Source organism: Candoia aspera, chromosome 1, assembly GCF_035149785.1.
Source record: "Candoia aspera isolate rCanAsp1 chromosome 1, rCanAsp1.hap2, whole genome shotgun sequence".
Classification (NCBI taxonomy): domain Eukaryota; kingdom Metazoa; phylum Chordata; class Lepidosauria; order Squamata; family Boidae; genus Candoia; species Candoia aspera.
The window spans coordinates 105,818,962-105,834,310 of NC_086153.1; the positions used below are offsets into that span (position 1 = coordinate 105,818,962).

Sequence of the window (15,349 nt, forward strand, 5' to 3'; positions counted from 1 at the left end):
GATTTTGGGGAGTAGGAGCACCTGAATACAAAAGGCGTTGGTTCGTAACAAAGTATCACCATATACACATGCGGTGAGGCCAGAAGAACATGCCCAAACAGAGTTGTTCCCAGGGATAAAGTATTGCCCTGTCAATCGGGCAGAGATATTACCAGAGGTAGTGTAGAGTACACCGTAGCCACCATGGCCGGTGTAACCGTAGATGTTCAAGCGATTTTTTGGAAGATAGAGGGCACAGTGATCATGAGAAGAATTAAGGCAATATTGAGTATAGTTAGCAGGAACACGGCCAAGGCAGCAGCCCTGCCCTATTATAGAGGTGATAGTCAACGTGGTGTTTTGCCAGCGGCAGGAGGAGGCTGAGGTAGAGTTTCGGACAGGGTCAGGAGAACCGACTGCTTCATAGAATGGTGGAGAGGAAGACAAACAAAGCCAACATCGAGATGTGTTAGAAGCGGTGTGAACAAGGGAAAAGGAGGAGTTAAGAAGAGAGACAAGGGGGTTTTCTTGTTTGGTGAGGGGTTTAAGAAAGGTGGAGTGAATGTCGTCGGCATTGGGCCCAACAGGTGGGGACTGAGGGAGGGTGATCTGTCGTTGAATGTAGAATATGTTGCCATAATGATATGCGGGCCATCCGGGATATATGCGACCTCCCCATTTTACACCTGAGTCCCAGGCATTCCCCTGAGCTTTTCCTGCAGCAGTGAATTGTACAATAACCGGATTACATTTATTCCAACCCCCCTGTCCTGCCGCACCCTTTCTGGTCGCGGTGCACTCAATGTCCTCTCTCAACCGAGTGAGAGTGATGTAATCGGTCTTATACGGAGGGGTCCAGTAGATGTGGCCGGTGGAAACGCAGGACCAAGACTTGCAAAAATAATCTGCTAAGCCTCCGCAGTCATGCACGTGGTCAGGGCGGGTGTCATGTCCTGGGCACACGTAGAGGGGATGGCTTTTAACGATGGAGTGGGTGGGCTGTGGGAAGCCGTCTAGCTTCCTGTAGGCTGTCACCCCTAAAAGCATTTCTGAAAAATCAAAATACAGGTTAGGGAAGCAAGATACAATTGGGCTATAACAAAAGGAGGTATTCAGGATCTGACCCAAGGCATCGCGGATTGTCCAGGTGATATTGTAAGGGCGATGCGATTCCTGGGCGTCGGATGCCAGCAGGCGTCGTCCCTGCCAACGGGCGGGCTCAGGAAGGGAGAGTTGAAACAAGGTGAGCGTAAGGCGAGATGAGGTGGCGAACCCCTTAATTAATTTTGTTATTTCACAGTGATATTGTCCTAGATCGGTCAACTGTACGTTGGTGATAGCAAGGGTAGTTTGGCGAAGGTGATAAGTGATGGAGTAGGAATCGCCATCTTGGAGAAGAGTGTTGTTGCGAAACCAGCGCCAGAAGGTGCCTTTTCTTTTGATGGGAGAGCGTTGAAGACATTCCATGGCGTTGGATGCTGAGCTGCGGCCGACGGTGGCAGGGTAGCGTAAACGATGGGTTCGAATGAGAGAGGTTGTTTTAGGGTTCGTTGTGAGGGGAGCAGAGATGGAAGAGAGATAACAGAGAAGGAGGGTCAAGGAGGTGCTTGTCAGGAGGCTGCCCATGATATGGCCGGATACAGCGAGCAGGAACCCAGAGCACTCGATCAGGAAGTTGCACAGCAGCGTAGCCTTTTCCCCAGGTGACGAGTTGCGCAGGGCCTTTCCACTCAGGGCTGGGCAGTTGCCTAAAATAAACAAGGGGACGGGAAGAGGGAACTACTGGCTTAGAAAAGTGTCGAGATGCAGCCGTAGCAGGGGGGGTACCGGTAAGATTAAGGAAATTCAAGGTAAACAAGGTGAGATTAAGGATATTTTGTAACATCGGGAGGCTTGGGGGGCCTAAGGCCTTTTTCCCCGTTTGCCGATCAAGGGCATTCTTTAGGGTCTGGTTAGCCCTTTCCACAATAGCCTGACCTTGGCTGTTGAATGGTATACCGAATCTGTGGGTAATGGACCACTTACGGCAAAACTCAGCAAAGGGAGTGCTGACGTAAGCAGGGCCATTGTCAGTTTTCAAAATTTTGGGACATCCCGATGTGACGAAAGTGCGAATACAATGATTGATTACGTTTTTCGTGGCTTCTCCTCTTTGCAAAGTTGCCAGGATGAATCCCGAATAAGTATCCACAGATACATGGATATACTTCCAAGGTGCAAAAGAGGGATAATGAGTGACATCCATCTGCCATGTGTCACAAGCTTGGACACCCCTGGGATTAACTCCCTCAGGGATGCACTTTGCCTGCAAACTGCAGGTTGGACATTGTTGAAGAATGGCGGTAGCTTCTTGATATGTAATGCCAAATTGGCGCACCAATGCTTTTTTATTTTGGTGGAAATAAGCATGGCTGTCCCCTGCTAAAAGCTGCGGAGAAAGAGGGGAAGAGGCCATAATTTTGCAAGCCTCATCTGCCATGTGGTTGCCTTCGGACAGGAAACCGGGTAGCTGTTGGTGGCTTCTAATATGCGCTACAAACAAAGGGGATGTTCTGTCCTTCAGGAGAGTTTGAAGCTGCAAAAAAAGCGTCATGAGAGAGGGGGGGGTAACAGGGGAAATATATGCATCAAACATGGCCACAGCCATTTGAGTGACATACATACTATCTAATATAACATTCAAAGGCTGTTCTGGGAAAAGGGACAAGGCTAACAGAAAAGCGGCTAACTCAGCCTGTTGGGCAGATGCTTGTGGGCCTGTTAGGCGTTTATGCCATTTGCAATTATTTTGCCATGTACAAGCCCCTATGGTTTTGGAGCCGTCTGTAAAAACAGTGAGGGCTTCCTTGAGTGGCTGCTGAACGAACGGCGAGGTTAGTGTGAAGGGTACTGTTCGCAACAGTTGCAATCGAGGATCAGGGGGAAGATGGCATGACACCTGGCCACACCAGTCCTCCAAGGCATCCTGCAGTGCAGTGGAGTTTTGTAGGAGGGGTTCCCATTGAGTAACCTTAAGGGGAATGTACAGGGTGGAAACATCCAGTCCCATTAGGGCTCTAATCCTCTTCCGGCCTTTCTCAACAAGAGAGGCCATTTGTGCTGCTCTGGTGATGATGGATGTCTTAGGTGTGTGTGGCAAGTGTAGCCATTCTAAAATATGTAGATGTTTGTTATCAGACGTTTGGACAATGATGGCAGTTAATAATTGATGTGTTGAAAGAATGGCAAGAGAGGGTGGTTTGTCAGTGAGCGCACGGTCCACCCATTGGGTCGTAAGGACGGCATTGACCTGTTGTAGGGCATGTAATTGTTGTTCTGTAAGGTACACCTTGTCAGCTGGGTTTGTCAAACCCACTAACGCTTGGAATAAAGGTGATAACATGGGTGTAGTTAAAGCGAGGTATGCGCGGGCCCAGTTAATGACCCCCAGACATTGTTGTAATTGGACCAAGGTGGTCGGCTGGGGAAGCGTGAGCATAGGTAGAAGTGGGGCAGCCGTGGAGGCTAAAACTTTGTGGCCTAGATATTGCATTGGATAACGAGACTGGACCTTTTCTGGTGCAACGTGCAACCCTGCCGTTGCTAGGGTGGCTAAAAGAATAGGAAAAGTTTTTTGAACTGTCCCTTTCGGGCCCTCAGCAGCGACTAAAATGTCATCCATATAATGATACACAAGAAAATGCGGAAATTGGGATCTATAGGGTTGCAATGCTTTATCGACAAAAAATTGGCACATTGTGGGTGAGTTCAACATGCCTTGTGGGAGGACCTTCCACTGGTACCGAGCAGTAGGCTTTGAATTGTTAAGTTCCGGTATCGTAAATGCGAAAATAATTCTGTCCTTTTGTGCCAAAGGTATGGAAAAAAAACAATCCTTGAGGTCTATTACAATAAGGTCGTGTCCTTCCGGAATCAAGTTGGGGTTGGGAAGTCCACACTGCAAAGGTCCCATGGGCTGAAGGATGGTGTTGATAGCCCTAAGATCCTGTAGGAGGCGCCATTTGCCAGACTTCTTTTTGATGACAAATACCGGAGTATTGTATGGGCTGGTGGAGGTTTCGATATGGCCTTCAATTAACTGCTGTTGGACCAAAATATGTAAGGCGTCCAGTTTCTCTTTGGTGAGTGGCCATTGATCAACCCATACCGGCACAGAGGTTTTGAGAGAGAGAGAGAGAGACCCTAAAGGGTCCTGTAAAGCCATTAGGGAAGTTGAATAAAAGCGTGGAACTGTGAAAGCAAGTCACGGCCCCATAGGTTACAGTGCAAAGGCAAGATATAAGGCTTTAGATAAGCTGTAATATGAGAATGAGCAGTCACAGTAGAAAGCCAATGAGAGCTGACCTTAGCGGCCTGTGCTCCGCCTACTCCTTGCACCGAGGAGGCTTCGGCGATAGGCCAGGAGGAGGGCCATTCAGCGGAACGAATGACAGAGACGTCGGCGCCGGTGTCAATCAAGCCTTCGAAAGAGCGACCATTTAGTGTGACAAGGAGGGTGGGTTTAGAGGTTTGGACTGGTTGCTGCAAGGCAAACAATGATGGCATATCAGGAGAAGGGAGAAGTATGAGCGTGGCGACAATTGTTCCTTTATCTAAGGAAAAGCACCTATCTCCCACTCCTGCCAGAGCAATTTGTGTCAAATCTGACGAGTCATACAAATAGGGAGCAGCAACCATTCCCTCAAGCGTGAGCAAGGAGTTGGGAATAAGCAAAGCAGGGGTAAGAGGAGGGAGGGGTTTATGCAGCGTGACAACAAGAGGAAGGGAAAGGACAGCCCCCGGATCGTCATACAAAAGATCCTCTGCCAGCTCCACAGGGAAGCTGGTGATGGGTAATTCAGCCTTTGGGGCGGGGTTAGCTGACAACCCCCGATCTAGTTTTCCGAAGGCTGGTGAGGGGAGGAGTTGTTGCGACATTGCGAGGCCCAATGATAGCCTTTGCGGCACCTGGGACAAGGAGTTTTAGGTTTGGAGGGGGGGGGCGGCCCCCTTTGAGTGGAAGGGGGCGCCCCACCTCCCCCGGGTGCACGGCATTGATTCTTAAAGTGGCCCGGCTTCCCACAATTGAAGCAATTTCCATGACGAGTGATTGCGAGGGCTTCCGGGGAATGGAGCTGAGGGGAGGGGTTAGTAGAAGGTAGCGAGGTGGTAATGGCGGCAGCGAGAGCGCTCACTTTATGAGAGGTGGTACCAACGATTCTGCAGAGTTGCAGGAAGTCTGCAAGCTTTACACCCGGTTGATTGACTGCGGGTTGCAGAATGGTCTGGCAGTCATGATTAGCGTTAGAGAAAGCAAGTTTCATTAGCAGCTCTTGTTTAGCCGTGGCATTATCAATTTGTCGGTCTAAAGCAATCTGAAGGCGACTTATGAAGGAAGCATATGGTTCATTTGGTTCTTGCATTATTTTCAAAAACGTTTGGGTGGATTGAGAGTCGGAATCATCCACTCTTTTGAGAGCATTCATGGCGCACATGTGAATGATAGCAAAACAACGACGGGGGGAGTTCTGTTGCTGGACTAAGGTTGCGAATTGTCCCTTTCCTAATAATTGATCTGCGGTCACCCCTGCGGGAAGACCTCTTCTAATTTCTACTTCCACCCCTTTGTCGTATTCAGATTGCCACACAACGTATTGCGCCGGGGTCATAAGCATAGAAAAAAGCATTTTCCAATCATACAATAACATAACAGTGTTAGCAGTAACTAAAGAGTCTAAAACTCCCCTAGTAAAAGGAGAGTGCAAGCCGTAGGTGGTTACAGCATCTTTGATTTGTTTCAAAACCTTAAGTTCAATATTGTTATACAAATTTCCTCCCGCCGCCCCTAGGCCGATGGTCATGGGAAAGGCAGAGGGACTCTCCATTTCCAATGAGAGGGGGGAGGAGAGGAGTTCAGTGATGGCGCCTCCTAGGGGGTGGTGTTGAGGGGAGTCGGGGGTTGGAGCTGAAGGGGGAGGAGGAACGGCTGGGTATGGAGGGGGTGGTGGTGAGGCAGCATCGAGATGGGCGGCAAGAGGGGGTGGGGTTTTTGGGCCGGGAGGAGAAGGGCAAGTTTCCGGGGAAGACGGGGGAGGGTAAAGAGTGTTGATGGCCGCCATAACAGCCTTCCAGGCAGTCAGAATAGGCACGGGTGCTCGTGGGGTATCATGAAAATATTTTCCTATCCTTTCCAAAGTGGATGCTTTGAGCGACCCCTCTGAAGGATAGACAGGGCAGTGTCTCTCCATGTACAGTAGGAGTTGAGTCACCGAATTTTTTGAAATGGGAAAGATGGTCGTACCGTTAGCCTTTTGACAAGAGTTAGCCTTCTTCACTAAATCATAAAGTTCGTCCCTATGAACTGACGAAACTTTGGAGAGTGGGGAGCCCATTACTTACGATTGCAGAGCCTTTGCCAGGTGCGTAGTAACGAGAGTGAAGGCAGTGCACCTCTAGACAGAGATCACACCGTGAGACCGAAGGGATCCCGGACGAGCCCCCAGTTGTCGCGTCGCGCGACCAGTCCTTCGCCCTTCGGTCTATGGGATTCCCTGGGGGGGAATGAGCCAACGATTCCCTCGCAAGGGTGAGGTTGAAAAAACAACGGTAGGTACAGGATTCTTTTGTGGTGAGAGACGCCACATCTCAGGAGGTTGCTGGTACTGCCTCCTGGTGCCACGCCCCCACCTCCTTTTATTCAGCAGTTCTATCAGGGCGGGGGAGTGAGTACAAAGAGAATAGGGAAATACAAGTCATGCCCTTATAAGGGAATATACAGCATTCTGAGGCTACGTGAGAGACATGCAATCTAGCTGTGCAGTAATGGAGTCAGGTTCGTCACACTTTTATACTGTTGAAGGGAAATATTGATGAAGCAAATATTGATGAGAGGAAAAGTGCATACATGAGTTATCCTATGAGAAAAGGAGAAAAAGATGTCATTGCCATGGCATTCTGAATTTGTCAGCTGCTATGTTTCACACATACTTTATCAGGCAGAAAAAATAATTCCTGTGCAGGGATAGATATACCTGAAGGATGGGGGATTTCCCCACTCTCCTCTAGAAAAGGATAGACAGCACTATAGAAATGGTTTGCCGTTGCCTTCTTCTAGGACATTCTTTTAATTTCTAAGTTAGCTTGTGGCCCTGGTATTTCCCAATAGTGTCCCATCCAAGAAGTATTAACCAGGTTGCCCCCTGCTGAGTTCTCCAAGATCAACCAAGGTCAGCTAAGTGCAGGTTTATCTGTACCATGACATAAAAACTGGGTTCAGACATCCTGCTAAGCCATACGGTGCTCTGTTTACTTTTGAATTAACATACCATGTGAACTACAGCCAACTGAGATTATCCCATGGGTTAAAGTAAGGTATGAATCAAATTAAAACAATTTACTGAAGTCCTGTTTTGCCCTTCTAATTTTGTTGGCTTTTTAAATCAGTTTTCTGTGATGGTAATAGTTGGGGTTATCTTATTTATTTATCACATTGATATAGCTGCCCATCTCACATAGTGACTCTGGGTGGTGTACATAATAAAACAATCCAAACACATAAAGATCATAAAAGATACAACCAAAATAAATTAATAAGATAAAAGACAAAACGGCGAAATTTTGTTATTGATAGAGGTATATGAGATCTGGCTTTCCACACCAAAGTTCAGAAAACATTATTGTCAAAAAATGGAACAGGGTAATAACAAGTAGAATGAGGGGGTTATGGAATACATGTTTTTCATGCATGATGTAGAATTTGGTACTTACTTTTAGTCTACAACATGGTAGCCAACAACTTTTTCTTTCACGCCACAAGAAGTGGAAGCATTTATATCTGGCCCGCCTTTCTGCTTCTCCTCCTCCCATCTTATTAGCATCTCTCTTTTATATGTACTGATCTGGAAAGTCCCACAGGGTGCAATGGAAAGACAAATGCTAAAGATCTCACTCAGAGATCAAGTAAGAAATGAAGAAACTCAATGACAAACTAACTTCAAAGATGTCATAACTATAGCATTAAAACAGAAATATAAATGTGAGGACACATTGTATGTTTATCAGACAGTAGGTGGACACAAAAAGTGACATGGTGGTAGTCCTATAATTACACATATCCACTTGGATTACCTTGGATAAAGAGATGGACTACGAAAAGATCTCGGTCCCAACTGGAATGCCATAGCAAAAGATTGAATGAAATATAAGTATCTGTTGAAGTTGTCCTTTCAGATAATTTAAATGTTATTACTTTTAGGCATGTTTGCTCCACCAAACACCAAGAAAGATCCTATTAGAAGTAGTTATGGGATTTGTTCACACAAAGAATCCCATAATTAATTAACCATAGTTAACTAATTCAACCCAATTGATTGGATTCACACAACATACAAAGCCACGATCTGCCACAATCATTTTAGGTTCATATGTCAACCATAGACATTCTGAGAACTCTCAGCATCCTTCATCATTGACCATCCTGGGTGAATGCCTAAACATTGCATTTCCCCCATATCTGGAGGGCCACAGGTTCCTCACTCCTGCTTAGGCTGCAAAGCAGAACCTCTTGTTTCAGGACTCACTCCCACCCTGCCAGCTGAAATCTCATGAGGATTGGTGATCTTGTGACATTATAACCATTTAAAAATACTATAAAATAATTTAATTTGGAGGAATGACAGTGCCTTGCCAAGAGCTGCTTTCTCAACCTGGCATCTTTGGATGTGTTGGGATTACAACTCTCAGAATTCCCAGCCAGTTATTCATGGTTATTCTGAGTAAGAATTTTGAACTGAAATTTAAAGCAAGGATGGACAACTTGGAATTCTCCAGAAATGTTGGTCTACAACTTCTACAATGCCTTGTGATGGACTTTGTTGGCTGGAGGCTGATGGGAATTGAAATCCCCAGGGGCTTGGAGACACCAAATTGTCTAATGCTAGTTGAACATATTGTGAGGGTGCCAAGTTGAGGAAGGCTTCTCTAGAGGAAAGATATAAAAAAAGAAGACACAAGACTTTTCTATTGAACTTGGATCTCATTCACATTCCCCACAAATTAATAGCAAAGCAAATTCAATAACCAGTGATATCTGGCAGGGATCTAAAATGTGGCTTGTCAGGGTTTATTCTGGAGCATTAGAGGATGACATCTGCATGCTGGACATTATGGAATCATGACCATCTTTGGTGGGGGTGTGCAAGGGCAAACAAATGACATGTAAGTCATGGAATACATATACTTGCATCAGATATCACAATATAAATTACATAATTATGTTATTTGCACTATATCATGGCACCCACATTGTGATTTTGATGTCATTTTGACTTGTAATAATGCCTATGGAACTACTGCATGTTCCTGAATGCAACTTAAGTTAAGTTTCCCCTTCTGTGAATTGTTCAAGAATTAACAAGTATTAACATTATAAGATATATTTATTAAAACTTTCTGGTTAGGTTCAGAGAACATGCTCAGCCATGTTTTGCTTAATCATGACTTATTTATCACGACTTAACCATAACTGAGCGGGTTCATACAAAGTGGTCAGCCGTGAAACATGCTTTAAAATTTACAGAGGTTGAGTTCACACACTCTATGTTAAACCAAACCTAAAAAAAAAGCTTATTACAGCTTAAAATGACATGTGGACTCAGTCATTGTATGAACATGACCTAGTTATATAGACTTCAGATTGTCTGGTGTTACTGGCAGCAGCTGACACATTGCTATTGAAACAATGAATGAATGGTCATGTGTCATTCTCTCCCACTAATTGTTGCTTCACTCCTATAGCCTCAAGTCCATCTCCAGAAAGACAGGATGCAACACGGCCCACAAGCAAAAATCCTTTGACCTGGACTGTTGATGATGTGGTTTGGTTTGTTAAAGATGCGGATCCTCATGCTTTAGGACCCCACGTGGAACTCTTCAGGAAACATGTACGTAGAAAGCTTTCTGTGATAGAATGAAAGAATCCAGATTTAACCTCCCAGCAAATAGGCCTGGCCTGTACGACCTGTGTTGAACCAATGTAAATTGAAATGGATTGGCAGCTGACAAAAGTTAGAAAAGGTGAGTCTTCCTCCAGGCAAATGGAATTAATCTAGGGAAGAGCAACATGAAGCCCTCTGACTGCTTCTGAACTACGGCATCTCTCACCAGTGGCCATGTTGATTGAGGTTGCTGGGAATGGACCAGCAGCACCTAAAGAGCTGCAGGTTCCTCAATCCCGATTTACAGAATTATCTCCCGCAGAACGTGGTGGCAATCATGCCTTAGAGAGCCTGAAGTGGGCCTTGGATGCATTCAGAGAGGATGACTCTAAAGGCCATTGTTAGCTGCTACAGCTAAATAGGGACTGCGGGGTCAGGGAGCCTGCCACTGGGGTCAATTGCAGGAGAACCGAGTGGGAGAGCCATTCTCTTCCTAATCTTCTTGTGCACTCCCTAGAAACACCACTCTGGTCACTGTGGGAAAAAGTCTGCTGAAGAGCTAGTCTAGTGGACCGACCTGCTGGGCTTTTCATTTTCAGTCTGGAGAGTACCTAACAACTAGGCCTGCTAGCATTTTTTGTAATGCAACAATCCTTTGTAAGAGGGATGAGAATTCAAAGATATATGAGTTTTACATCCCCCGCCCCCCGAAGCACCCACTCACCTCCTGCTTATAATTCAGTCAGTCTCACAGGGAAACATACAAGAGGTCTAGTGCTTGATTAAAACTATCACCCTATTCAGCTCAATTATGCCTTTGAATTACTCATTTCCGTGCAATTGTTCAACCTTCATATCTAAACTGGATTAACAAGAAGACCCCAGAGGTGAGAGACAAGTGATTACTCCATTAACCTTAACTACAGTTTTCAGCAAGTTAAATCATTCTAAGGAGCAGGTGCACCATTTAAACTGCTGTCCTGAATGCCACTGACATTCCCAGCTCCTGACTGTCTTTCCTTGCATTCAGCTAATTTGGCTGTGACATGCCACTGAGAAGAACAAGAAGAATTATTAATTTAACTTCTCACAACAAGATTGACCAGCAATGTATTTACTGAAAACAACCACACTTGTAACATCAACACTATGTGTCTGTAAATTTGCCCTTGCAGTTTCTAAACCATGAGTTATAGCTTAGTATATCATGCAAACTGAATCACTTATGGTTTGTTCAACAAACTGTGCTTAAAACAAATTGTGGTTCAGTATGTGAACTGAGTTCATGGGTGCAGTTAAAATGGAAGCTATCAGGCTAACTAACAAATAGGAAAGTCAATCCAAAGGTAAGCTCTGATGCACTGGAGTCGTTGCTGAATTCTGATTTGTAACTAAAACATTAACCCTGAAGAGAAAGCACAGCTTTTGAGTGGAAACAGATTTAACCTGTTCTTTCAGAAACGGATCCTGCCTCGTTCAGTGATGCATACTAGAACTGAAAGTATATGTATTTCTTAAGACTGAACTATCTTTGTATGGATTATTTTAGCTTTTTTCCCATTAGCTTATCCCTTATTTTAATAGAATGATTGTATTGCTGGGCAAAACAAAGTTTGCCTTCTGGGTTATTTTAAAAACAGAGCAAAAGAAAAAAAAAGTTGGCAAAACAATCCTTCCATTTCTGTTCAATTACCAAGCAGAATGTTTTACACTTTAAGAAGCCACAGCGAAGTCACCCTTCTGATTTAGGGCTTGTCTGCATGGGTTAGTCGGCTCATTCAGAGAGCTTAATGCTACTCTTGAAATATTAAACCTGACAGTCAGTGTTCACAGGATTAGATTGTAATAAAGCAACATGAAATGTTTCCAGTCGCTTTATACTTCTGTAGCCTCACAGCAGAGTCTGAGAAGCCAGTCTATGTCAGGAACTCTGGTGGCCATTATAAACTACTGCTGAAATGATTAATGCGGTTCAGCTATATAACTGAACCAGGCCTGTGATGGAAGAGTTTGTGCTCACACACTGCCTGGCATGCTGTTTCTGCTTTACAAAATTCTCAGGAGCTCTTTATGCTAATCCCAGATGGCTGGATTTTATTTAGCCATACCTTGGATTGTGATGCATGCTAGCTTTCCTAGGTGATGCAATATGCCCTTAATGGAGACCCCAGCAAGTGAATCATGGAGACAAGTGTCTGGGGCAGTGTTTTTCAACCTTGACAGCTTGAAGATGTGTGGACTTCAACTCCCAGAATTCCCCAGCCAGCAGGCTGGCTGGGGAATTCTGGGAGTTGAAGTCTGCACAACTTCAAGCTGCCAAAGTCAAGAAACACTGGTCTGGGGAACAGAGTTTCTCTTTACAAGAAACGTGGGGCCTTAGTACAAAGCACAGTCCTTCTGCTTGTGGGAACCTGGGAGATGGCCTGTTTCAGCCTCTGTGCCTGGGCTGCAGAATGTGCTGGCAAGGGCCACTTGTCTTTCCTGCTTTTGCTGGGTGGTTGCAACCTCCCATTTTAGAGGAAGGTTTTTGCACTGTAACATTGTCCCCAAATTCTTTCAACTTTAATAAAAGCTGTTGAGTTATCTTACTGTTAGAGGCCAGGCACGTTTGGGGATGGTGTCCAAATGGCAGCCGTAGCCATGCAACTGAAGCGCCCCCCCTTCACTTGATTGCAGACACAGTATATATAAAAAAGGGGCAGAGCTCCAATCATGCAGTCAAGGCTGCCATCTTGACACCTCCTGCCGAGACCCTGTAAGTGGCAGCTTATATAGTTCATATTTGAACTATTTGCTTTAGTGCATTAAAGTCCTTTCCTTTGCTATTTATAGCCACCCGGGGCCTCGTCGATGCTCCCATCCCTGTCACCTGATTCATCCATGTGTAGGTGCTGCTGCTGTTGTGAAAGATCCTATTTCCGTGAGCCCTTGTGACTGTGGCGTCCTCCGAGCACAGACGTCTGACACGCTGGCTCTGCACTCAGAGGACCTGGTGGAAACTGGGCCATTGAGAGAATGAACAGCTGCCTCTGAAACTTGACTACAGTTTAGGCTTCTGCTGAAAATGTTCAGGGCTTGACTCTCTCGTGGTGGTGGTGTTTCATTATGCAGTGATCTTGTCATTACTTTTGTGTTAATTTACACTTTATGGAAGGCATTTTAATGTTGTATTCTGCCTGATGTTGCATGGCATGGCAGGTTGTATGAAAGTATTTTAAATAAATCGATTCATAGCACTTCAGTTAAATGGACCCAATTCTGGAACGGTGGAACATTTTGGAACTGAGTCCTACTTTGTTGAATTTCTCAGAGATGTTTAATGTCGTCAGAGACGTGCAGGCCAATTCTTTCTAGAGCATTGCCATAAATTGTTTTATTTCTCCTGCAAACACAGTTCCCAATTATGATTTGTGTTTTTCATTCCTTTTCCCGTCTTTCTTTTTGTATTAGGAGATTGATGGCAATGCTCTGTTGCTACTGAAAAGCGACATGATCATGAAATATTTGGGTCTGAAGCTGGGACCAGCACTCAAACTCTGTTATCACATCGATAAATTGAAAGAAGCCAAGTTCTGATGCCTTTTTAAAAGACCAGACAATCCCCATAGAAATCAAGGAAGTAGATGAAAGGTAACAAGCTGCCTTATGGAAAGATAATCCATTTTCAAGCTGTTTCTCCTCCATTTTGTACTGAGAACTTGGACTTTATAGAAGTATTCATCTTCACCATTTTAATCCGGGGGGGGGGGAATGTGTTTTGCTGATTTGTGTTAATACTTTTCCAAAAAAAGTATATGATTATAATTATTTTGTATTATTCATATTGTTATGGTTAATATTATTAAGTCCTATTTTTGTAATCATAAAAGGAAAATCATACGCCAAAAGAACTTCCCTACTTTTTAGAAAAGAAGACCTTTGAAAAGCTTTAGGAAACTTTCCTCTGGGCTGCTTCCCATAAGGCTGGCCATCGTGTCTGGCTATACCAGGTGACTTGCCTTGTGAATTCACCATCACGGAATTCACTCTCATATCACCTCAAACAGAGTGCTTTTCAGTGGAATCAAGGAGCGCATTTAGCTGCCAGTCATCAATCACAGTTTAGCAACATTCATGCATGTGTGAATGAACTCATAATCTAATTCTGTTGTGTAACCATGCAAACATTCCTGTAACAGGAGAGCCATCTATGTTTTTCCCAGTGACCTGGGGGAATCACAGAATATTCTGGGAATATGAAGATAAAAATGTTGTTATAATTTTGCATTTACATGGTGATACACTGTGAATTTAATCATGTTTTCATGGCATTCAGTCTGTAAAGCTGCTGAACAGCTACTCTGTGCTGTTCTCCATGTTCTTCCTTGCTACTCTGAGTCATATGCTCTCCAACATAGTCATCAGCATGAAGGTTCAGTAATGTGATCTTGGATATCTAGGAGCGTATTGGCAACAGACTGTTTTATAACATTGTAAGTATACAACATTCCTCTGGTTGAAAATAATGAGGAAATGTCCCTTCTATAGTCTGCCCTAAAAGTCTAGGAAGTAATGCGTAACCCACAGTTGCTCAGCATTTGAATTTAGCTGTTGACTGCACAAGCTGGATTTAGATGAAAGGTCACAGCCAAATATTCAGAGTTTGTAGAAATGCAGTTTGTATGCTCCATGCTATTTGAAAATGTTACGTAACAAATGTTAACATCATTGGAACTGGAGTCTCAGATGTTAATTTGGTTAGTCATTCTTTGGTGGTTGGCTAGCAGCTAGTCCTTCTTTGGGTTGTCACCAAACTTTCCACTCTACCAAAGCTGTCCTGCATGTGTAGAGAAACACACTGTCAGGAGCAAGAGGTGAAATATCTCACAAATCTCTGAAGTGCATAACATCTGCCTGCTCCAAGCAGGGCCATATTCTTTGCACCTTGCAATAGAAAGTTAGTTTGTTGCTGACTAGGAGCCACCACCAGTGGCTGCTTGGCAGTCAAAGTTGTGGAGTGTAACCCACTCTTACCAAACTTCCACCCTGAGCCGCATTTCTTATCAAACTTTGTTGTGATTTGGTTAACTAAGACAATACTGCAGCTACTTATTTGGTGCATGCACAGTAATCATAGGTTGATTAGATAACAGCTAGGAAACCTACAAATGTGTACCCAGTTAACTGTACTTGTTATGTCATACTGTGGTATTATGAGGAAGCCTGTCCCATGGTTTGCACTATCTTGAAAATTTGAATTATTTCAATGGAAACAGGAATATTTCTCTTGGTTACCTGAAGTATCCTGTTTTTTCACTAGAGGATTTGATGTTAATCAACTCTAGACTTGAGCTGTGATAGCATCATCACATTCTAAAGAGCAACTTCCCCTTAAGCGATATCTCACCTTTAATCAAATACAGGCTTATAGCTTCCACTCTAATCAAGCCGTCCTGTTCCAGATGGTACTTCTACTC

At 44.4% G+C, this 15,349-nt stretch overlaps 1 protein-coding gene across 1 annotated transcript in view; it reads left to right on the plus strand.

The window, feature by feature from the left end:
• Window positions 1-14,794, plus strand: part of SCML4 (Scm polycomb group protein like 4) — a 61,082-nt gene extending 46,288 nt beyond the window's left edge. Inside the window, exons 6-7 of the mRNA XM_063290965.1 lie at window positions 9,754-9,899; window positions 13,344-14,794. Coding sequence (XP_063147035.1) covers window positions 9,754-9,899; window positions 13,344-13,469 — 272 coding nt within the window. The 3' untranslated portion in view covers window positions 13,470-14,794. The remainder of the gene's footprint in view (window positions 1-9,753; window positions 9,900-13,343) is intronic.
• Window positions 14,795-15,349: the final 555 nt, after the last annotated feature.